At 47.3% G+C, this 25,962-nt stretch overlaps 1 protein-coding gene across 1 annotated transcript in view; it reads left to right on the plus strand.

Annotated features, from left to right (window-relative positions):
• The first annotated feature begins 9,987 nt into the window (after nucleotides 1-9,987).
• Nucleotides 9,988-25,962, plus strand: part of LOC144159320 (putative peptidase C1-like protein F26E4.3) — a 34,923-nt gene continuing 18,948 nt past the window's right edge. The window contains exons 1-3 of the mRNA XM_077690731.1: nucleotides 9,988-10,142; nucleotides 13,147-13,518; nucleotides 23,690-23,753. Coding sequence (XP_077546857.1) covers nucleotides 13,221-13,518; nucleotides 23,690-23,753 — 362 coding nt within the window. The 5' untranslated portion in view covers nucleotides 9,988-10,142; nucleotides 13,147-13,220. The remainder of the gene's footprint in view (nucleotides 10,143-13,146; nucleotides 13,519-23,689; nucleotides 23,754-25,962) is intronic.

The following is a 25,962-nucleotide window of genomic DNA, read 5'->3' on the forward strand; positions in this document are numbered from 1 at the left end:
ACGGCTTTAATTTTTTTCCTAAAGAGGAAACTCAAACTGCATACTTTAGCCGTAACATATACGATATCACCAGCACCAGTACCGATTGATAGGCGCAGTTAACAAAATACAAGCTTGTTTCAAAAGAAGCAAAACTGTGTCCCAATGACAAAGATACCAATTTTATAGCAAACATAAAAAAACTGAGCTAGGAAAGGAAATTTCGACTGCAGAATGTCGGTCGCATGATAGATATGTCTGTTGTACTACATAAATGTCTGTCGTACGACAGACATTCTGTCATCATTCTGCAGAGATTCCTGTCTCACAACAGACCACCCTGCATTCCCAACAGAAATGCCTGTTGTGCGACAGAAATGCCTGTCGTACAATAGATTTTCTGTTGTTGTACTACAGAAATTTCTGTCGCACGACAGGCCACCCTGTAGTACCAACAGAAATTCCTGTCGTGCGACAGAAATGCCTGTCGTACGACAGATTTTCTGTAGTTGTACTACAGAACTTCCTGTCGCACGACAGACCATCCTGTAGTCCCAACAGAAATCCCTGTCGTGCGACAGAAATTTCTGTCGTGCGACAGAAATTTCTGTTGTGCGACAGAAATTCCTGTTGTGTTTTTCGACTGGGAAGGAAAACAGGAGAAGGCTTCCCTCGCCTGGTCTTTATCACAGGATATTGTTCGTGCGATCTGCGGCCGCCGACCAAAGTCATTGTCAAGACAGAGAGAGAGAGAGAGAGAAACAGCTTTATTTGTTTCCAAGGAAGCTAGAAGGGAAGAGGTGGGAGTGCCCTGTCCTTTTCAGTATTCAGCTAGGAGTCCTTGGCCCCTGGCGGCTTCTTCAGCTTCTTGGATAAGTAGTTGTAGCAATTCTTCGGAGCTGAGCAGAGCCGCCTGCAATTGCTCGTCATTGATGGAGGCGAAAAGCGAAAACGCCCATGTGTACGAGATTTCGGCGCACGTTAAAGATCCCCAGGTGGTCAAAATTAATCCAGAGCCCTCCACTACGGTGCGCCTCAACGCCTGCGTTGCGTCGGCGCGTTAAACCCTACAATCAAATCATCATAAATTGGTCGTCATTAAAGTAAAGGTGTTTATTCTTTGCGGTTTTTTTTGTTGTTGTTGTGCATGCCCATATTATTTGTTCGAGATCTGCCCTTTGGCCGAATGTTTTGCAAAGATCGCTGACTGTTCCGGGGTAATATTATAGTGGGTTCCGGAAAGTGTCGCTAAGCGATGTCGTGGGATCTATTCAGATTTTCATGCACCCCTGGATACTTTTTCCTGCTATACATGTAGTGGTACGACATAGACCCATTCACTACGTATAAAGCCATTGCCAAAAAAACATGGCTATGTGATTGTTTAACTTCTTCGTCCTGGGAGCCGCCACTTTATCAGTTGGCTGTGCTAGCGGTCCTATAATTGGCGCAGTCGACAAGAATATGTAACTGCGCATGCGCAACACAGCCCAGAACACGTCCTGAGGCGGTATTCTCGAGTTTTGTCCCTTTTGCGTCCCTTTCAAAAGTGTCCCTTTTGGCGAGCCCTGATTGGCTAAAAGCAAACAACCGGAAGTGACGTAACGCAAGCGCGGCAAACCTACTGCCAACGCCCAATGCTTAACCGGAAGTACAGTCGGTAAAACGCTTGTCTATAACAGCGATTTCGACTTCAACGAGCTACATTCGAAAACTGCGGAAACATACTCGTTCCAAACATGTCGGAGGCAAAAGCTAAGGGCTAAGACTTCAGAATTCCGCAGTAGTTTTATTCAAATCCCGCTCCGGCGGGGCAGGATAGGGCTGAGAGTACGAAAGCTGTGTTATAGACAAGCCTTTTACCGGCTGTACGTCACGATGAAAGGGACCCAGAAGGGACGTTTTCAAAAGGTACAGTTACGAGAATACCGCCCCTGATCTTACGAAAGATTAGCGAATTAGAAGGTTTATAGTTTCGTTCCGTCATATCACGAGAGGGCTAAGGCCATGTTCAGACTACCGTCGCAAAAGCCATATCGTGATCTATGGACGTAAGAAAAGGGCATGTCACACAGTTCGGTTGGCTAGCTGAGACGTGAAATGATGTCATTCTTTAAAGTTATTACGACAGTTGCGGCAACAGTCTGAACCCGGCCTAACGCCCATTTGACGCAGTGATAACTACGTTTTTACCTCTATTTCGTCACTGCTGCTGACGTCGTGTCGCGCGAAACTTGAAGGTTTTTAAATATTTCCCGCTGCTTTTTTAACACGTCTTTGGTAGCTGGAATCGGGTGGAGTGGGTTACCGAAAGCTAGTTCTTCCAAATTAAAACAAGTCTTCACTAAGCCCGGAATAAAAAAAAAAAACGTGACTTGACGGGGACGGGCGGTACAGAAAGCGACGCACTGTTTCAAAACATCGAAAAGAATTCGCGCTGCAATGGCCGGGCGTTCTTGAACAACCGGCGAGGGAGGCGAGTTTATTTCCGGAGGGCGGCGTTATGCCTTGGCCGTCCTCGCCGAATGTCAGGGTCACCGGGAGGCGATGAATAAGTTGGCAGCCCTCGTCGGGACCACCACCAAGCATGCGTCGGTGTTACCACACCGCATGCTCCCGAGTGGACTACCGCATGCTCCCGCGCGGACTGGAATAGAAGAACGGTGACAAGTTTTGCCGGTTAGATGAAGTTTATCATGTCACATATAGTATACCGTAAAAGCTGGTTGATTGGGACCGCAAGGGGGGGACGCCATCTCAGTTCGAATTAATGAAAGTTCCAACTAACGAAAGCGAACAAGAACGACAGTACATAACGATTGCGAAGTCGTATAGGGCATGTCAACACTTTGATACTTGGAAAATCTCGTGATTGCGGCCGGCCTTTCGTCCCTAAAGGCTACAGTAAGCACTCAGTGAAAGAACCATCTTGATTCCGCTTGCAAGGACAGATGCCGCTAGGCTGCTTCGTCAGTTTTCGCGGATGACCTCCATTACTCAATGGAATACACCGGACTTTGTGCATCCGCGCCTCCATAACCAGGACCCTTTACTCCAACGCCGTCTTCAGTGTGGGCTGTCTCGATCACAGTCTACTTTACTTTGTAGACTGTGGTTGGGAGTGGCTTTCACAAAAGCCTACTCCTTCCTCATCGGCATGGCCAGTGCCCAGTGCGACGCCTGCAAGGTTGAAGAGTCAATCGAACATGTGCTTTGTCGTTGCCCGCAGTATTCATCAGAAAGACGTGTTTTGGCCGCCGAGCTCAACCGATTGGACAATCAACCATTCACACTAGAGACTATTCTAGGACACCGACCCCTAGAATCGACTTCGCAGAAAGCAACAAAAGCCCTTTTGCGTTTTATGAAGGAAACAGGCTTAACCGAAAGACTATAGTGCCCGCAAAGGGACTAAAGTGTGTGCGTGGCCCTTCTCCTTTCCCCTCTTTTTTGTCTGCTTTCTCTTTCATCCCCTGCACACGCCTTCTCCAGTGTCGAGTAGCAATCTGGGCTCTAAGCCTGGATAACCTCTCGGCCTTTCCGTTTGCTTTTCCCTCTCCCTCCCTCACTCCCTCCTCCTCTCACTCCCTCTCTCTCCATCTCTCTCTCTCTCTCTCTCTCTCTCTCTCTCTCTCTCTCTCTCTCTCTCTCTCTCTCTCTCTCTCTCCCTCTCTCTCTCTCTCTCCCTCTCCCTCGCTCTCTCTCTCTCTCTCTCTCTCTCTCTCTCTCTTCCTCTAACAAACAAATGTAATCGACAGACTCATCTTCACCTTCTTAAAAACTGAAGAAGAGACGGGCGGTATATTTCACGGTATTCCATCCGTCCATAACTTCTGAGTGGACGCCGCACTATGCTTCGTTATCATCCTTCTCGTCGTCTCTGGCAGCGACAGGACCTGCTCCTCTTACCTGGGATATGATGCCCTCATCTAGCTGTCGGCGCACCACACACACCTCCGAACTCGATTTCTCATGGCCGAAGTTCGCAAAGAACGCGTCTTCCAAAACGTCCGCCATGTGGTCATTGAGGGATTCACCTTTACCCTATTTTGCCTTCTGCGTTATACGCAGCCTACAGTGTGTATATAGGCACAGAGCTGCGTTTCTCTGGCCGTGTGGCAGGCGCCAAGGCACCGTCGCGGTGGCGCGTAGTCCCAATTATCCGTGGTGGAACCTATTCGGGTTCGTATTATAGCGGGCTTCTTTATACAAAGACCTCTATGGAAACTTGGCTGGACCAAGTCGTACTGTTCGAATTATCCATAAATACGAATTATTGATGTTCGAATCAACGAGCTTTCACTATATATATATATATATATATATATATATATATATATATATATATATATATATATATATATATATATATATATATATATATATATATATATATATACACACAATGTATGCTCGGTACCAGAAAAGAATTGTCTGTGCGTACATACTTCATGCCACAGCCTCATCACCGTCATTACAAAATGGAGTATGACATTGTTATCAAGGTCTTACAGACAGTAAAGGATACAAAATTTAGGAGAGTCTGTTTGCAGGTCGTTACCCAGCATCACCTACCTGAAAGGCTGCTCCAACGTAACGTAACGTAACCCAACAAAACAAACCTAACCTAACCTAAACGCAATGTATGTGCAACCTTAATTTAACCTAACCGTAGTTTTTCCAATTTCATTTTGCTCGAGACAGCGTGATGCTGCAGGGCGACTCGCAAGAGATTCCGGGCCATGGGGCGAAGCATGCAGTGTATAAGTGTATTCAAAAATTGTAAGTCGCTCTCTTGCCCCATGGCGCGCGCTGATTGGGCGCCGGAGAAGCGCCGGTGGGAGGAGCAATCGCGCGCTTGCTGAAGCGGTGGCGCCCTCTCTTGCGCTGAACTGGATTTAAGCAATTAAATGAGAGACAAACTTGCCGTAAGTTGTCTTCGTGTCACACACCGCAGCATGCTAAGAAGTATGCTAAAGTAGCGCGAGACGTTGGAAAACGATTGCCCCGTGTTTTAGTACCGTGACTACATGATACGACAGGAGACGCCGACACCCGAGCCTTTATAAGGTTCTTCACCCCTAAAATACTCTCCCACACAATTTCTCCTTACCCCACAGTATAACATGGAACGTCTTTTCGAGCATATGTTGGTGGTAGAATGGTATCGAGGGTATCGTGTATAGTTTGGACGTGTAGTTTGTAGTATTTGATGTGGGACACATCTTACTGGAAACAATGTCCGGTCTACAGAGGAACTTCGAAGACCACTGAGTCTCAACTCTCTGCTAGAGGTTCTGACGGTTATTCGCCCCATAATGCGGAAATTACAGCACGCTAATGACGCCAAGTATTCATACGCATGGTACGATTAATAAGGTGCGCTCACGCAATGCCCTGCATTGTTGCCATTGTATATATAACCGCTCTGAACATATGGCGGTGTCTTAATAGGGCACGGAATGTAGTTATGAAGATTGCCTAATTTATGAAGATTGCCTAATTTTATCAACTTAGTTTCTCACTCACTCACTCACTCACTCACTCACTCACTCACTCACTCACTCACTCACTCACTCACTCACTCACTCACTCACTCACTCACTCACTCACTCACTCACTCACTCACTCACTCACTCACTCACTCACTCACTCACTCACTCAAGCTCGCCACATCAATCTTTTTTCAGTCTCAAAGCACAAGAAGGTTTCTGTACCAATGTTATTGAGGAATATTTTGCGCCCCTCGAATAATTATTACATTGCGTTGAAAAGAGTGCTTCAGATGCGCCGATTTCGTACCTAACGTAAGCTATATTGTAACTAAAATGTTTTAAGGCGCAAAAAAAACCTGGACGCTATAGAAGAAAACGAACAAGACAAAGAAAGCGCTTCGTTCGTCTCGTTCGTTTTCTTCTATAGTGTCCGCGTTTTTTCTGTACCTTAAAAACCTTTTAGTCATGTAGTGCCAAGTGGCCCACATCAAGTTGTCACTATATTTTAACAACTTACCTAGGGGCTCATGTAGTGGCTCTTGTAAGACCCATACCGGAATTTTGTTTTTCTGCGCAACCTTAAATTCCAGGGCCCGATAAGCTCGTAAAGCACGTACACACGCACACAGACACACACGCGCGTCTCAAGAAAGGTCAATATCTTCAGAAATAGGCCGATGGACTTGGTGACGATAGAGCTGCGCCTCGGGGTTAGGGCCATCGCCCTGCGGCCTTATACAGAGTGAAGAGGTTAGTGCGAACGCGTCTCAAGATGCGAGCAGTCGAAGTGGATGAGTGGTGTGCCGGTGCGATACGCGGGGGGTCAAGATGCAACGCACGCGTGACCGAGTAAGCGGCAAAAGACGGAATTTACTTCTCAGACACGATGAATGCTGATACCTTGTGAATGCGAATAGAGCAATGACCGAATGGAGACACGAGTGTGTTGACAGCGTATGCAAGTCAGGTATAATTCTCGCTGTATTAGGCAAAAGATCCGCCAATAATTCTTCGTAGAATTTCCGAAGTCGTTTTATTTTTGGCACGCATTTAACACGGTCTCGTAAAAACAAACACGCTTCCGTAACTTGAGCGGTTGTTGAGTATTTGCTTTCAGAGCATTGTTTCTTTTTTTACAGCGAAGCTGTTAGCCTCTAGTTGGTCGGAAGATTTGGTGTCGTAAACGAAAAAACCCAGGCAAGACCCAGAAGTTCTCGCCTAAGACACCGAGCGCATTCGTCAGGTTAATTAGGCATACAACATAGAGCTCAGTATCCGTTAAAAAAACACAAAAGAAGCATCGACACCACATTATGGATGATAAATTATGTTTGCAGATTATGTTTGAAGGCTAGGCAGGACTAATGTCACTAAATAGAGCAGTTTCTGCCGAAGACGCCGAGCGCATGCATCAGGCTATAGGCGGGACCCAGCATTTGCCGCCAGAGAAGCCGAGCGCAAGCGACAAGCCCGCCGAGACCACGAGAAACACTTCATACCCCCCCATCAGCATCTCTAGTGATTTACAACAGCTTCACTTGACATCCACTTTCGCAAGGCGGTATGGCGACCCTTTTTTTATATTAGCTCGAGTCATAATTTACCCGCGTCCGTTTTCGCCCTGCTTCGAACGAATATAACCCTTCTCCGAATTAATTATGTTCCGCGGCCAGTAATCCCGTGGTCACCAGCTTACCGATTCAACCGCTCTTAAGGAGGATTATCGCGCCCCTCGTATCCACGTTAAAGACAAGCGGATTGGCTGCCTTCGATAAGCTTGTGAGCTTGACTTGGCTTATTATATTCTGCATGTTGGGAGACGGGCCATGCCTGCTCGGCTCCGCGCACCAAGGTGGGAATGCCAGCTTCCTTGTTGGCTTGCATGCTTGCTCGCCAAATTCATCAGCAGACGGCACGCCTCATGGTCCAGGTGCGGCTACGGCACGTGAGACCTTAATTGGAGCGTAGAATCAACTGCTGTCGAGGGGGAAATAGCTTTTCAGATGGGCTGGGCCCGTTTTAGCGATGCGGAGAGGCCCCGGCAAGGGTGCTGGTGCATTAAATAGACACTACACAAAAGAACGATTCAACATCCGCCGTCCTTCGCTGCAACCGACACTTCGTAAGTCGTCGATTGCATTCGTCAGCTTGTTTCTGATCGATTGATTGATTGATTGTAGCGTTTAACGCGCCGACGCAACGCAGGCGATGAGGCGCGCCGTAGTGGAGGGGTCCGGATTAATTTTGACCACCTGGGGATCTTTAACGTGCGCCGAAATCTCGTACACACGGGCGTTTTTGCTTTTCGCCTCCATCAGAAAAGCGGCCGCCGCAGCCGGGGAATCGAACCCACGACCTCGTGCTCAGCAGTGCAACGCCTTAGCCACTGAGCCATCGCGGTGGGTGTCAGCTTGTTTCTCATGAACTAGTGATGATATACACACATTCAACTTGCACACATCACACTTGCACAACAAATAAATTGAGCAAGAAAACCAACGTGATGCACGGGGTGAGCGAGTATAAATTAGTTACCTTAGAAATACATCTGCTCTTCTTGATTTTACAGCCAGCAGCGGAAAGTTCTTGGACAGAGTCGGTGCGCTTGTCGCAAAAATAAAACATTTTAGCGAAAATTTTAGAATTATGCATTTTAATGTGAGCATATACAAATCAGCATGTGGGTTTGCAAAAACCTTTTCACCGTGAGATGGAGTGGGAAAAGTGTTGCAGTTATTATGTTCAATAAGTCGCACAATTTTGTTACTATCAATAAATGTTAGCATCAGACAAGCAGCAGTTACCAAGTGCAGCCTAGACTAGTAACGATAACATTTAGGGTTCCTACTTAGTGGCAGGACCTTAGTGGCAGGAGTAGTAAAGTTCGTAAGGAGTTAGTAAATAGAACCCGTTACCACATTGTTACTCCCCTTTTTGTTAAAAGTGAAGCACTCCAGATTATCCTACGACTATGCCTAAATTTCGTCGCCATGGTATGGACCCCTGACCTCACGGGCCTGTGGGGCAACGAAGCATCACGCGCCGCGGCCCGAGATCACGAACACCGGGCAGTGGGCCGTGCACCGAACCGAACCACAACACCTTATCTCTTCCCTCACCAACTACCTCCTTTCTACCCTGTACAGGTATTCTCGCCCATTTGTGATTGTCCCGCCGAAAATCCCCACCACCACACCCACAACTCTCGACGCAAAGGTATAACGTCCTCCGAAAACTGTCGACCAACACCCACCCTCACAATACTTTTATTTCACCCCATGTTTCCGATACAGTACACCGCTACATGTTCACACTCCCCACAATTAGGCACACTCTTCTGCAAAACAGTTCCATGCCCACGCACACCACCTTTACCCTCCCCCCCTCCCGACATCTCTCCACTAATGTGTACGATTTGACCACGCCTAACGATGCCCCGTCGCTTGCATCTGACCAACCTTTTTCCTTTTTTACGGTTTTTGCAACCGTTTTTGCACCCGTTGGCGGTTTTTAACTTCATGCTCCGTATCTTGGTATCACTGCTTACATCTTGCCCTCAGCAACTACACTTTATCATCTTACGTTGCTGGAGAAACGGACACGTAACCTGTTCATTATCAACGCACCCTTAACTAGATTCATAAATGCGTACCCAATATGTCACATCTTAGGTTATAGGGCAACCCTTGGGCCCGGTCAAAAATTTTCCAGTAAAGACCGGGCCATCGTTATTCAACTGCACGTTACGTCCTAGTCTTTTTGGGGTGGGCTTGCTTGCGAATAATATTCACAGAAGTAGATCAGTAAGCCGGCAAGGTAAAGAACGCCATAGAACTTGTGGTGCGCCCTTTCTTGTCCCTTGTCAATTCCTGCCACGCCATTTTACTGCAAAATTAAATTCAAGCACCATCCCTAATATAAAAGACTCCGTTTCCTCCCCAATCGCCTTGTCCCTTATCGCTATCATCCCATTTTCATTTGATTCCCCCAGTTTCCGAAAATACTGAGCAATTCCGGAACCAGTCCGACGGCGGAGTTGTGATTACACAACGTTGACGCGCACACGCACCAGACCTTGTCACCTGGGTGGTGAAACTCGCGGGCAGGACGCCAAGTCGACGACAGTAGCAAGCATTGCTCCACATCGCCTTTGTGGTTGCGATCTTTTTTTCCCTAGCTAGGGACAACTAGGAGAGGGAACAATGCGCAAAGAAGGAAAGGAGAAATACATTTTTCTAGTTCGAAAAACAAAACAAGCACAGAACAGAAGCCACCGGGGGAGATTGAAAGGGAGAGATGGGGGAGAGAGAGAGAAACGATCCTAAATCGCAACGGCTCGCAACCACAATCGCGTCCGGAGTTCTCCTTCCGCCTCCTTCATACTCGTATTTATCTCTTTTTTTCGACTCTCTCTCTCTCTCTCTCTCTCTCTCTCTCTCTCTCTCTCTCTCTCTCTCTCTCTCTCTCTCTCTGCTCCTTTGGACTGTCAGCGCGAACTACGGCGTCTCTCCCTTCATAAACACCTTGCGCTCAGAGTCGAGCGCCCACAACCGCCGCCACCACTGTGCCAAGAGTTTAGAGGTGCTAACACTGCGAGGCAGGAGCAAAGGCGGTCGTGCACGCGCACACGCACGCTTCGGGGAGTGTCGAGGAACGGACCGTCTCAAGGTAAGCGTGCTCCTGAAAAGTTATTTAAGCAATAAGAAGTTTTCATCTGGAAGTTTCCGGAACTTCAAAAAGTTTTAATCCTACAATAAAACTCATCGGGTATCGCTAAGAAAAGTTAGGCTACTCGTCTATTATTATTATTATTATTATTATTATTATTATTATTATTATTATTATTATTATTATTATTATTATTATTATTATTATTATTGTTGTTGTTGTTGTTGTTGTTGTTGTTGTTGTTAGTAGTAGTAGTAGTAATTTTATTAGTGTAATCATAATCACCTACCGCAACGCGCTCTTGGCGAGTCATTTACTCCCACCCTTTTTTCAAGTGTTCGTGCACGCGACTGTAACCGTGTGACCCTCGCTGACAGTGCTCCACATACCAACCATACCAGTGCCTATGTGAACACTCAAACCGTGCCTGCAGCTAACCGGAATAGAAACTCCAAACGATTACAACGTCACGTGATCATTACTTGTACTACGGGTCTTCCCTTTTCCTTTTCCCCCTAACCCACACCAGGGCCTCAGGCCTCTTCCTAAATAAAGGCCATTCATTCATTCATTCATTCATTTACGTTCGAAAGAAAAAAACAACAACGCTTGGGCCACATCTGGAGGGACATTCCTTTACTCCTGGAAATAGGACGTCACCCATAACTCTTGTCACATTCCATTCTTCCTATTTTCAAATTAACTTTACTCTCTCTCTCTCTCTCTCTCTCTCTCTATTTTACGGGCCTAAAACTATGCTTGACGAAGACGCAGGTCCGGTCCTCTGCCGCGTGGAACCTTTTCTTATGAAGGCGAACAATTAAGATGCCCGCCCATACGATATTTCAGGGTCCCCAGGTGTGATAATTTGACGTTAGCCAAGTGTCATAATTCCGTCCGTAGCCCTCGACTACAGAACGCCTCATTTATGGGACACGTGCAGCCTGGCGCTTACAACCGGATATCCATGCGTGCGCGTTTTCAGATTGGGTAATTTCACCGCTCAAACCGCCATTCCATCTCGTATGTAGATTCGCCCTTCTCAGACACGACCACGTAGCAAACAGGACGAGTGAGAACGTCGTACAGAAAGAGCGATAAGAGATTTGCATTTCCAATTAACCCACCACGTTGGTTCAATGGCTGTGCGTTCTCAGTCCGAGTGCGACGACGCGGAAACAGACAGTGGCCGCTGGGAGGGTATTTGAGAATAAACGTCGCACGCTCGAAAAGCACGTTGGGAAGATTTGTGTTGCCCGAACCCAACTCGGAGGAGGGGGAGGGGAAACATTTTTATTTATTCATTTATTAAAAATACTGTCAAGGCTCGTAGCGCATAACAGAAAGGAGTGGTGAAATGATACGTAAAGTACAATTGATTTTTGCAAAGCAGCATTCAAACAGACAAGAGAGCGAATTATTATTTCTTGCTGGCTAAATTTCAATAGAGTCATAATAAAGTGGAGTCCTCAGTCCAAGAGTCCCTGGCACCCTTTGCATCAGAAGCCGGGCGCTTCTTCACTGACGAATTTAATTTTCCTTTCCCTTCTCTCGCCTCTCACCCTCACCCTTCTTATTCTGTCGAAGGATATTAGCGTATGACGTCACATTGCCACACCTTCTGCCTAGACTTGGGCTGATGTACTGTCGTTGAGGTCGCAAACTTACAGAAGAGAGAGTTTGAATCTGCAAAAACAGCAACTGCAAAGGCAGAGATGTAGGTAATAGTATTTTCTGAGGCTATAGCGGTATGTTGAAAGAATGCGATAGTGGCAACTTTATGGCAGTTCCCGTCGTCTGCCTGCAGTAAGATTGATGCACACGATCGCGTTTATCGTACAGCTCAGCCTCTCGGGCCAGCAATTGTTTTCCTGCCTCCATTACACCCCGCAGTCTAAACGTTGCACGATGTAAAGAGATGCCTTTTTGAGTGCTGCGTACTTCAGTCACTTCAACTCAGTCAGCTCGGCAGCGAAAGATTTTCGTGAAAGGGTCACCTGAACAGACATTTGTACCGAAGACAGAAAAGCACGCAGGCGTCCACAACATGCGCACGCTCTGACCCTTGCGCGTGGTCATGCCAAATTTCTCCAACGATTGTCCAATAAATTTTGCTGGAGGTTAGCTGCTGGACCTTTTTCGTCAACGCACCACTTTCGTGTGCAACTTAGACTCATTTCCCATGGGCTTGGTTAAGATTTCCGTCACGTGACCCGTATAAGACAAAACTAAGCATGCCGCTTCCAAGACGAATTATGAGTCTAGTTCAAATTAAATTAAAGTCAATAAAAATTCAGTGGGAAGTCAATGAGGCATTGGCGCCTATAGTTAATGAAACAGATGGCGCATTCCCTTAAAGTTCGGTTTTGATTGTGCCCGGGAGATGAGGCACGCAGCTGAAAGTTTACGGCCGATTTCAATGCCAGTGACATCACTGGTTGGAGCTCTTTAGTTAGTACCGACAGCTAGCAGTTTGTGACTACGAAACTATATTGGATATATGAGTCTTAGTACTAATGTAAGGTCTTCCGACTGTCATTTCATTTCCCCCAACTCACCTTCTTCTCCTCAACGTTTTCGCCGCCTAACCGAACACCCCTTCTTTATGCCCTTCTTCACCCATTGTTTGGGATGACGAAGAGCCAACACAAAATGTCCAAGGCCGATCGGGTGGCTCTGCTAGTTAGTTCAGCAAAACATTTCTGTGGGGCCAACAGCGCAATAGCAAGCGCGACAAAATACTTCAGCACTAGCCCAGAAACCTTGAAGGAGAGCTACATCGTCAGAGGTTCCGCGGAGAATCCCTTTACAGCGAATACTGTGTAACAGGAAATCTCTCGCTGAAGGGAGCTTTAATGTGCGGCCGACCTTGTAGAGCCAAGCCAGAGCGGGCACTCACCACTGAAAGCTTGGGACTATACCAAAGACTATGTTGGTTGGAAAGCCTTCAAAACTAGTTGGTGGTCTTCAGTCCCTCTCAAAATAGATTCTATGCTGTCCACAGGGTAGCACGGGTTGCCGAGGAGTCAGAAGAGTGCAAAGCAAGGAGTTCTTTCTTGGAAGCAGTCGATAGAAGGCATGTCTTCGAGAAGGACGACGTGTACGGCGGTTCCCGCCGGCTGGTGGGCCCTGCTCGTCCTGGGCCTGGTAGCGGGCACCACGCTGGCCATCGACGCCGACCTGGTGGGGGACTACTGCGCCGCCCGGAAAGACCCCTGCTGCAGGGGCCGCATGGACGACTGCTCGGTGCCCATCCTGGGAACGCTCTGCTACTGCGACGTCTTCTGCGAGCGGTCCGGCAACGGCGACTGCTGCCCGGACTACCCGCGGGTCTGCAAGGGCATCGTCGAGCCGCCCCCCAACATCGTCGAGCTCTGTGAGTGCGCGCACTTCCCCGGACGTATATTCCGGTCAATCGTGAAAGTTACGGTTGGTAGAGGTGATAACCCACCCCTACGTCTAACGACGACGATGGTTGAACGCGAAGCTTTCCCGTGATGGCTTCTTTGGTTGGCCAATCCCACACTGCGAGTATGTCCTCTACTCTGGAGGTGCGCGCCACTTCTCTAAGCAACTCTCGGATGTGCAGTCCGTAGGCCTAACGTTTGGGTTTGGGGTGGCGTTCGCTTCGACTATGTTGAAACGGGGCAATCGGGCAGATGTCGGCTTCATAACGCGAAGGACCCAGGTTCGATTCCTGCCACGGGAAGCGTTTTTTTTTTTATTCTTTCACTTCACCCGCGATCATTCATCATCATCGTCAGAGAAAGTTGGCTTTTCTGCAGGGCGTATTGGCGTACATCGGCATCAGTGACCGCACTAAAGCTTCGCTTTAATAAGGACCGCACGTCATCCAGTTCTATCACCTCCTTCACGCATTTCCAGAAAGACTAGCTTCTGCTTACTTATAGGCGACGTCCAGAGTATCCTGGTGACGAGGAACAGGGCGCGAGTTTTTCGGGGCGCTGAACTTGTCCCAAGACATTTCCGGACGTTGTTCGGCACCAGGCATGTCCTAGCCCCCATACTTCGCGCCTTACGTTGATGCACGTGCAGTCGATGCGCCCCGGGTCAGTGTGCCATCACACTCGAAGCTTATCGAGTTACGAACGAATGGTTTAAAAGGACTTGAGTGCTTGAGATCATAAGAACCGGCACTTGAAGCGTGTGCCAGTGGGGGCGATGATGAGGAGGCGTATCGGGGCCGGCACGATAGCATCATACGGCAAGACTAAATACGATGGAGACGATGCCTCTCAGAACCCGATACGGACGTCAACATACGTAAAGATGTTGACTCTTGGCCGCCTAGGCGGTGGTTCTTAGGATTATTGGTCGCTGTGCTTCTTATCGGTCGCTACTCTTCAAAGCCAGCCGAAGAAGGCTTTGGCAGAAGACTTTCCAACGGAGTAACTGTTTCAGCTTGAGTAGCGGTGAAAGAGGAACCGCACTTTGTTTTTGGTTGTACTGATTCCGCATGCGGTCTCCCTTATCAGACTGTCTGTCATGACGTCTCGTGAAGCATTGGAGCTACTCCTTTCCCGAACACTACACGGGGTGAGAATATGAGGCCGGTTCCGGCGTCCATAAATGGCCCTTCAGAGGAGTACATTCGGTCTTCTATTTTGGCGAAGCGACGGTAAATGTCGTCGGTTTACGTATTCACTTCCGCCAGTTGGTTCGCCCACGTTCTTATTTTCACCCGAATTCCTGCTAAACCTTACCACGTGGCACCAAACATGAGACTTCGTAAATAGACAGGTGCGTGTACAAATTGAACAGCGCGGGATTTATATACTCCTTTTGAAACGGGAAAGCAGGCTGACAGGTTCGTAGTTCTTGTTCCGCGCTGTAGAAAGCTATAGTCGAAAAACGATCCCGTTACTGCACCCGATAGGCGACCAGTGCCACTGCGCGAGCGCACGTCCACGCATGCGCAGTGCAGTCGCACCGGTCGAGTACCCTGTACCGTACCGGAACCACTTCACCGATCTGCTTTAACTATCTAGTGACTGGCGCAAGGGAAACTCACGAAGAGATCTAACAGCCCGCCCATATTGCCTTGAGCCGACTGCGTGCTTTTTATTGTCATTGTCCGGTAATCACAATGCGGGCTAACAGAAGTCACCGGCGTTCGTTTGAATTTCAGAATCGCTGTAAAATGCAGTGACGTTGCGTTCGACGACAAATAATTCCCCAGAGATCACAGTTAGAATCATCATGATGAAATTGAAGTTGTCCACTGTGTAGCTTTCACATTAACAGATACAAGCAGCAATGTCTGGAATCTTAGCCATTCAGAGGTCGGACCCGATTACAGGCAATTCATGTAAAGGGAGGATGTGCAATTAGACAAAAATTCATGTCATGAAAGCAAGGGCAGCCTTTGAGAACATTAGGAGCACAGCACACGAAATGTAATGACGAAAAGTGAACCAGAGAAACTAGGAAACAGAAGTCGAAATATTACAATGCGAAAATTCTCGTTCAGGACATTTACGCTAGCCAAGAAAGACAACAAAGAAATACAGAGATTCAGTCAAGATCATCGTTTGCCGAACGTGGATGGACTTCGGATTGACAATACGTTGGACGACGTGAATGTAAGCAGTGAGCTGCACCTTATAAAACAAGTCTTATTTTAGGAAAGCACGAGGTCGCGGGTTCGATTCCCGGCCGCGGCGGCCGCTTTTCTGATGGAGGCGAAAAGCAAAAACGCCCGTGTGTACGAGATTTCGGCGCACGTTAAAGATCCCCAGGTGGTCGAAATTAATCCGGAGCCCTCCACTACGGCGCGCCTCATCGCCTGCGTTGCGTCGGGGCGTTAAACCCTACAATCAATCAAACTATTTTAGGAAAGGGAAAAATATAAAGTAAGATTTAAAAAAAAGCAGTGATGTTGTATACGCCTTATTTAATAAGGACAAGATAAGGTTTATGGTACAGCGAAAGCGTTGTATAAAAAACAGCTAGTCGTTAACAACCCTGGTGTTGAGCATATAGAAGAGACGATAAGATAAACAAAAAAAAATACAAAAAGGAAGTGGAAGGGAGGGCATCTGACAAAAGGTTTTCGCTACGAGGGCTAGATCGGCTTCTGTGCTTATCGTAATCGTCTTTGAGAGAGAGAGAGAGAAACTCTTTATTAAAGAGGAAAGTGCAGAGAGGTTTGCCGACATCAGATCGCCGGCATGCTACTCTGCGGGGAAAGAAGGAGAGGGAAAAAGGTAGTAGGTGTAGTGAAGAAAAGGAGAGTAGTAGTAGGGAAAAAAATATGATCCTTCTTCAGGGTATTGAGTTCAAAGGCTCTTGAGATGGAGGAACGACTACAATTTCGTGGACACACCAATGTCCTGGAGGAATTCGAATGGCGCGGACAAGATTTTGCGCTGAGCGGAGGGAGAGGGCCATGGTCCAAGTACTCCAGGGTGGAGGCAATCAATTTTTTGTTGTAAACGGCACCTTGAGTCGGCATAGGCAGAGCATTCCAGTAATATGTGTTCAACAGTTTCAAGTGAACTACAATTGTCACAATATGGGCTTGATGTCTGGCCGATCCGATGTAGATAGGAATTTGTTAGGGCTGAGTTATCTACTTTCTTCATACCAATGCGGCCCTTAAATGCCCAAGCGTAACGCCAATTGCGGCGCCTTTTTCTGCAATAGCTTTGCCAAGTAGTCGCTTGTGCTCAGTTGACGTAAATCGGCGTAATCTGTGGCAGTGAGGAGCACCTTTTTGAAGAGGCGCGTAGAGAGGAGCATGCTAGAAACTTGACGATTATTTTCGAGTGGTTTCTGTCTCTTGTGGGGACCCAGTGCACAATATCAATGTCGGCCAATGTTATCTCTGCACTGACTTTCGGTTCTGGAGCAAGAACTATATCGGTTTCTGTTCTTGTCAGTAATTTCTGTCAGTTAGCCCTGTCAGTTCAACCCCGGCGGCTGCGAGCTCTTTTTTAAGGCACAGTTTCCATCCTTCAGGCGGCTTTGTTCGACTTTAATCAGCAGGAGCAGCCCGTTGAAAGGATTCCAACAACTCCTGTCCTGCGACTCCCCCTCCACCCTCCTTACCTTCATCCATTATTTTCCCCCAATTTCACGATTTCGTACGTCCACCGAGCTAACTGCCGGTCCCTTCACTGATTCTATCCCTTGGTATGCGCTACTCGATTGATTGCACTATCGTCCCGGTACCGGTACTCCGCACCCAACTGCAAACCCAAATGCATTTTCTTCCTATTAATTTGTTTATTTATCTAAAAAGTTTGCTAATTTGTTAGTTTCTCTTAGTTTCTCTTAATTTAAACCCTTGAAGGTGTATATCACTGTCTAAACACCCTTGCACCGTAGCAAAAAAGAAAAAAGAAAAACACCCTAAGGGTATTTTCCTTACACTTGAGCAAAAACACAGCACACCCGTTTAAAAAGTGTCTCACCGCTAATTACACCCTTACAAACGGCGTTTTTCTTTGTTTTTTAATAGAGTGTAGAAATATTAGTTATATAGTAGTACTTCTTAGATAAGGACAGGAAGACTCGAGTCGGTCGTTTAGCCAAGGCAATGGCGAGCCCACATTCGAGTCTGTCAACCATCCGACCGCAGTCAACTGCCTTTCAAGTTCACGGGTTCAACTTGACGACCAAGCCGACGAGAAGGCAACCAAAAATGAGGTGAAACCAAACAAAACCAGAAGTCTAAGAGGGCCGTTGAGGGCGATGACCTGTTGGTTGCGCTCCATTTTTATCAAAACTACGGGTGTCAGGCGGCTTGGCGGAACTCAACAAGGGCCATAAACACCAAAGACGAATGCGAGGCGTAGTTCTGCAGGATAGGGTAAGGCAGCTTGAAAACACAGTCTACTAGTCGCTGCACAGCATACACAGCTTTCCGCAAGTTTCAGCCATGCTGAATCCAGACCTGGAACGTGGTGCATGCTTCAAACATTCCAAACACAGCACAGAAAGAAAGAATAAGGCTGGTGACATCCCGCCGGCTGTGGAAGTGTCAGAGCAAAGTCTATTGAGTTAAGGCGGGGACGCCCGAAGGACCTTGAACAGCGCGAAGAGAAGCGAACGAGAGAGATCACCGTCTCGACGAGGCGCCATAAACGGACAACAAAGCGGCGGTGAGAGGAGGAACCGGAGGCTCAATAAAGTTTTGTACATAAAAGCTTCCGTTCGCGAAAATGTAGCAGGAAGAAGGCTGTTCTGGGTCTGAGAGAAAGAGCACTTCGAGGGGGGCAAGTGGGTGTGTAGATACGTTTATCTATCTACCTATATCTGTGGAGAGCGAAGTAAGAAAGACAGGAGGTCAATTCTTTGAGTGTGTTTGCGTGCGCAGGGCAGAAAAGGCGCGCGATTGCACGAACTTTGGCTAAGCCTAACGCCAGTATCTCCCGCCAAAAACTGCGAAGACAGGCGGCGCCGAAGGTTAACAGCCCGTGAAGAGTTGCTCGTGTGTGAATGGAGCTTCTATTGAGACTGCGGCAGACGGAGTGGGCAAACCGTCTCCGCCCTTTAAACTTCGGGCCGGTGGCAGAAGATGGGGGAACATTTGGCGGACGAAGAATACGTTTGCGGCCATTTTTTGTGTGTGTTGTTAGAAAGAACTGGGCGTGACAACACTGTTTGTTGTTGCTGTTATCAGAAGGAGAAAGCTTTTAGCGTTCACTACTCTAAGACAATTCCAGTATCAGAATTGAAGGAACGTTAATTCCATTTGGCTACAGAAAGTCAGGACGTGGTGACTCCGTGGTGTATGCGGCGTTCGCTACATCAAGCTGATGTATGTACCCGTTGGGTGTGCCGTAGCGTGCGTACGTACGTACACACACACAGACATATATACATACATGCACACATACGTAAGCATACATACATACATCCATGCATGCATGCATACTACATACATACATACATACATACATACATACATACATACATACATGCATGCATACATACATACATACATACATACATACATACATACATACATACATACATACATACATACATACATACATACATGCACATACAGTCGAACACGGATATATCGAACTCCAAGGGGATCGCGAAATAGTTCGATATATAAAAAATTCGATATAAAAATATGGGCTCTGAGACCTCACCTATGGCGGACGAGCACTTACCGATCGTCGCATTCAAGAATGACAACTAATTCCGCACTCACGACGCAACAGGACGCTTTATTTCCGTGAAAAAAAAATCGCTGACCTTGGCCTGCTTCTTCGTTCTGGAAATTAAATTAAAGAAGCTGGTCTCGATCTTCTCGAGGCTGCACAACTACAAAATTCCAGCAGTACGCTGCGCCTTCGCACACCATGCACAACACGCATGCAAAAGAAGAACAGCGCGCGCACCACAAGAACTTTGAAGGTAACAATTAGAAGGCTCTCTGAACGGACTGCAACAAAGTGGTCGCGATGGTCATCTTCGAGAGAAACAGTGATCTCCGAAAGGTGCGGGACAACTCGCCAAACCGCAGCAACAGCAGCAAAATGCAAAAGAAGGAGGCCGCCAGCGCCTTCGTTCCCTCTTCCCTTTCCCGAGATGACATCGGGGGAAGACAGACCCAGAGAGAGAGAAAAAAAAAACTTTTTCGGCAAGCCGTGGAACGTACGCAGCCGCAAAACAAAAAAAAAAGGACGTGCGCAGTCGGGGCATCCCTACCTCGCATTCACATTTTCCGAGCGTTCGGGCTTGTGTGCCTAGAGAGATTCAGCATACCGGGCTCCGTCCGCTAACGCTACGGCGGCCGGTAGCGGGGCCCGACTGGGCAAGCGCAAATTCGTTCCGGTAGGGTGGATTAGTTCCGCGAACCAGTCTTCGCCATGCCCGCTCATTCCTCCAGAACCTCAATCGCGGGTGCAGCGACCGCCGAAGAGTACCTTCCAGCTCGCGCGGCGTTCGATATACGCAATGTCGGGAAAAATACGGTTCGATATAAACGTACGAATTCCTATACTTTTACACAGAATTTTCAAGGGGATAATTTATGAGTTCGATATAGACAATAATTCGATATAGCCGTGTTCGATATATCCGTGTTCGACTGTACATACATACATACACGTACATACATACTACGTACATACATACATACATACTACGCGCATAGAGCAGCAAATAACCAATATGAGTGGACGAGACGTGACGAACAACTAATTAAATAAGTAATTTCAGAAACCAGTAAATCACTTAGTTCACGCAACAAATCAATATCACGCAACTATTGTCTGTGATACTAACGCCGAAAATCGCAGCACCTCCGCGGGATCATGCCTCAGGTGCCTTTTCCTTTCTTGGCATTTGTGACCTGCATTTTGTTTTTCACCTTTGGTGCAAGTGAACAATGTCTGTCCGTATGCGAAGCTTTTTTTTTTTTTCATTTCGTTCGCTGCGAGCATCAGGCGGGACTGCATGTGCTGCCGACGGGGGTGGTGTTCCAAGAGCGGTTCCGCGAGACAGGCGTCATGTTCGACGTGACGAGCGACCGATTCGTGGCGCTATGCATGATGCCGCTGTAACGCGACGCTCGACCCCGACGGCGATCGAACCACTCTGGGCGTTTATAGATTGTCGTAGACAATACAGGCGCGGTGACATTGAGGCCTCCATAATCCGATCCCTGCAGGCTGTGGCGTTGAACGCTGTCGCTATGCGCCGCGAGGCATATATGACGCGTGCGCATTTTGAATTCACTGTACTGTTTAACGCGCAACGCAACGCAGGCGATGAGGCGCGCCGCAGTGGAGGGCTCCGGATTAATTTTGACCACCTGGGGATCTTTATCGTACGCCGAAATCTCGTACACACGGGCGTTTTTGCTTTTCGCATCCATCAGAAAAGCGGCCGCCGCGTCTGAAAAATCGAACCCGCGACCTCGTGCTCAGCCGCACGACGCCCTATAGCCACTGAGCCGCCGTGGTGGGTGCGCATTTTGAAAACCACTAGAGAAGTGAGCAGAGCATTTGCTACAGCGCGCACCCCCCCCCCCCCCCCACACACACACACACACATACACGCGCGCGCGCACACACGCACAATGACTGTCAGATGAGCGTAACGACGAATAATATAAATTATTCATCGTTAATATTGTCTTGCCTCCTCCGGCATCATCATAATTGTCGTCGTCATCATCATCATCAGCCGATTCTTGCCCACTGCACGACAAATGCCACATATCCAACCACTCCTGTCGCGGGTTTTTGGAGTCCATTCTCTGACCCCAGATTTCCGCATTTCCTCCCTTCATTGGGTTTTTGGCATTTCCCGATTTAATCTGCCGTCCCTTGGCCCACTCGGTTAAACAGATGGTCCTTCATTCGTTCGTCATTCGAATCACATGACCAGTTCTACCTCATCTATGGCGCTCAGTTTGCGCAAGAAGGTAACCATAACGCGATTTCCTTAGGCCTTTCCTTAGGCTATAGTATTTCTTCCACGGTTCGTTCGGCTGACCAAATCACCCGCCTGCATAAAGCATCACAAATTATGTCAGCCAACGCTTTAATACTTTCTGGTAACTGTTCTTCAACTTTCACCGCAGAGTAAGTATGCTTGCTGTGAAGTACCCTTTAAAGGCAAGCCTCGATGATGATGGTATTGGCAACGGAGTTATAAACAGCCGATACCTCCTGACAACATTTACAACGCTCTATACTCCATGACATGAGAGCCAAATGCTCTTAGAAGTTTCTAATGTGCGACATTTGAAATTTCGAACGCCATTTAACTTGAATGTCATTTCAAATGCGCGTTAGCGGGGGTATAAAACAAACAGAAATATTTTGCCTGTTCGGTAACTGTCAAAAACTGGAAAACACGGAGTGCGTTGAGCTGAACAGCACGCATGATGTGCGCACGTGGTTTCACGTGTCGTGCACGTGAAAATTACTGGACACGATGTGTATGATTGCTAAGCTAGAATTATTGAACTGATTGCTGCTCTCGTCTTTTACACTTCGAATAATAATAAATAAAAGCTTTGCAGCTTGGAATAGGGAGATAAATTTTTAAATTGAATCACAACTTGTTTGCAAAGACAAATACGGCCAGCAGTCTGAAGCCGCGGAATACATTAATGATTTACTCATAAATTAAAATAATATTCCTCCTCTTCCAAGACAATCGCAAAGTGTAGTCGAGTGAGCTAATTACTAATTCTGCAGCAAAATGTCGGTTTTTGTACGACAGGGCAAGCCAGCGGACATTTTTTTCACTCCACATCTTATTATTGGCACATAGTCACGCAAGCCACGTTACACGTGAAGAATGCTGCCCGCATAGTAGCGCATACTGTGCGTAACACTGCTTCCGTCAATGAAACAGTGTCACGCAGCGTTAGGGCTTTCCCGCACGCACGTTGTAGAGTGATTCACATTTTATTTCTTTTTGTGACTAGTAAGAAGTAAAAAACGGAAGCGCGTAATGAATGAAGCCATAAAGCTTCGCGTCGACCTGCTCCCAACTTATCGCAAGCGGTCCGTTGTTCCGCTTGTGGAACGCTTCACGCTACAAGCCGCTCGCACATTGCGAGAAGGCGCGCGAGCCGAGACCGCCCCTTTATCGCGATGTAGCAGACGACAATTAGCAGACGACGGAGGCGTCGATGCAGGAACTACGCATGCCGTCTGCTTCCGGCGTCCACAGCGCGGACGTCGCGCCATTATCAGGCAAAAACTACGCAGTGTATAGGAAGTGCAGTTAAAGATATGTCTGCCGCACAATACGTGTCGCAGCTCCGAACGAGCTTATGCAAAGAGAACATTAGCGTTTGCGCGCGTCTAGCGTCAGACGAGACGCAGCTGCCGCCTTCCGTGAATTTGCGAGACTTGCGCAATTTCCGCGGCGCGCGCTCCGACAATGAGCCGGCGATAGGCGCGAAGTGATCTAGGGCAACCCCGTCTGCGTCCTTGAGTGAAAGCGCTCGATGCAGTGACATCTCCGTCACTGGTTGATAGTGGGGTGATCGGCAATGGCGACTTTATTGGTTAAAAACGGAAAACGATGCGGAGCACGCAGTGAAACAATAGGCGGAAAACGTGAACGTAATAAACTGCCGTCGTTCGCTGCTTACCATTCTGATAAACACCAGACTTTGGCGGTTCGCTAAGCAATTCAATACTGGAGGATCCAAAAGCACGTAATTAAAGATTGCGCTCACATTTCTACATTGTCGTGTAGTAGTTAATTATTATACATTGTTGCCAGAGCAATCCAGGGGCGGATAATCATACCGTTTTCTGCTTCTGTTTTAGTGTTGGATAGGTTATAATCCTAACCACGTAACGAGTGTAAACGTTACGCTCAATTTAGAAAAACGTTGGCCCCTACAAAATAAAAATAAAATAAAGCACGACATTTACACGGTCACGAATAGATGTACACCTATACACCAGGCCCCCTCTATTTGGTTGTATTGAGTTATTGTCTTATTATTATGTGACGCGCCAGATGTAAGCCTTCTACTCCACTGTTTATAACGACGCTCACTAAGTTATTACTACTGACCGCTCACGCAGCTTGCATCGTCGATGGAGTGAAGTACTACGAGGGCCAGACGGTGAACGTTGATTGCAACCGATGGTAAGTGATCATCTTGTTTGCATTGATCTTCTTGTCCAGGTTGAATAATTAAAGACTGACGAGACCACATCATCGATGATTTTTACCGACGCCACTACGTGCTCGCATAAATAATTTGTACGGCAATAACGTCACGTGGCGTGACATAGGGAAAACGCCGCCAAGCAGCTTGTAAAACGAGGACAAAGTACATGAAGGAATCTGAAAACGTGTTGGAACCAGACGTTTGTGGCCCAGCAAAAATGAGCAGATGCTGATATATTTTCAATGCGAAGTGTTCTTTCAACTATAATTCTACCACTTTGCAATGCTTCGCCGGCGGGTTATTTTACGCCGACCTGCCTGGAAGGGGTGCACCTCAGCATAAACAGTATTACGGCGCTGAGCTAGTATCTGTAATAATGTCAGTATTACTCGCACAGCTCGCACTGAATGCTTTATTTCTTGTAAGGATACCCAAATACTTAGCTGTGAATGCGTGTGAAGTTAAAGCGAGTAAATCTCCCAAACCAATGCATGCTTCGCGTTTAAGGACAATCAAAGAGATGAAATCTGTCTATCATTACACTTTTTTTTTTACATCGAAGCTGTCATAGGCACACTTGAGGAAATCTTCCGGGTAGTCCGCGTGGAAAGAATAAAATGTTGACCACGAAACCAAAGTATTTATTTGTTTGTCAATGTTCTCCGATCAGTTATGTGAAACTGCGAAGCACGCATTTCCATATAAAGCGCGCGGAGCTTGCTTCACAGCAGAGCAATTTTGCCTTAACACGGATGTTGCAGCTTTCAATGTGAAGTATGAATTTATTTGTCAGTGTTCTCTAATTAGTTATATGAAAACAGGAAGCTACTTATAAGAACCTTGCTTCACAACAAAGCACCTTTGCCATAACACGGGTGGCGTAGCTTCAAACCTGGACTTTAGCCCCTGTGATCAATATGTATTATTGAGACTAGAGAATGGTATTTAAATTGGCCAGGAACTACCCGAAAAGGCACGCGTGTTTTACAAACTTGGTTACAGCATGCCGGAAAAAAAAATTAAAGCAGTTCCACTCAATGTGAAAGCTGTCGGAAGTGCAGAGCAGTGATTCGCCATAATGGGCAGTAGTACCGTTATCCGCTCACTGCTACCACCCAACGCAATTCGAATTTCCCGCCTTCGCAGTGCTCGCGCACCCTCTGCCTGAAACTGCGCCAGCGGGAGTTCTGTTCTTTTTCTGCTTTCTTTTCCTCCCGCACGTGCCGGCATTGCACTGCCACTTTTTTTCGCTTATATCCTAAAAACCAACCCAACGAGCATTCCTAACTAAATGAGCGCGGGGGCTGCCGGTTAATTACGTATATTTTGCCTCAAATGTACCCGCAGTTTTCTTTGCGCTAAACAATGGGGAGATGTATGACAAGCGTCAGCGGTTGACTAGTTTCGAGCGCTTATGACTATATAAAATTCTTGGCTTTCGAGGCCTCTGGGTTACGCCGCGACAACGAAACGCCGTGTGGCTCTACTTGGGTCCAGCGAGCCAGCTACGACGACCAGGCGAGCCCCTAAAGTGTTCTGCACTTAAAAAAAGCAAGCTCTGTTACAAAAGCCCGTCGGGAAAAGCCCCTCGGGTCCGCATAACGAGCTTCATCTTCATTGTAGCGCTCAAAAGCTGTGCGGTGAAGCAGCCCGACTGCGTAGACTGTTTCTTGAAGCAGAAGCCTCGTTCGAGTCTCAAAGAACATAAGCTCGCGTACATGAATTGAGGCACCCTATGTAACCGGAAAACGCACCTTTTGCACGTCTGTCACGTAGTGAATATGCGATAATTAAAAAGGAATGCGGAAAAGCTAGCTCTACAGCGCTACAAGAACGCTACAAGAACGCTATAAGCGACTGTGATACGCACTAAAAAAATCCGTTAGCCCACTTTGCCGCAAGGTCCGGAATTACCAATCACTGCGTTCTCAAGAAAGTTTTCTCAAACAATAAAGGCCCGTATAAGACCTGTCAAAAAAAAAAGTGATCGCTGTCACATACTGAATAACGTCACAGCAGAGACATTCTTTACTCTGTACCGGAATTTCCGTTTCCTTACCCGCCCTGTCGTCGTACGCTGTGTCCACTGAAGCTTCTTGTATTTCATAGCGTCCAGCTCAACAACGGTGATGTCTATCGCAAGAGGCACCCTTCAACAACCCTTGAACAGAAAACTGACAGCTT

The sequence above is a fragment of the Haemaphysalis longicornis genome, unplaced genomic scaffold (assembly GCF_048455015.1).
Source record: "Haemaphysalis longicornis isolate Haplotype H1 unplaced genomic scaffold, Haemaphysalis longicornis Haplotype H1 scaffold_10, whole genome shotgun sequence".
NCBI classification, from domain to species: Eukaryota; Metazoa; Arthropoda; class Arachnida; order Ixodida; family Ixodidae; genus Haemaphysalis; species Haemaphysalis longicornis.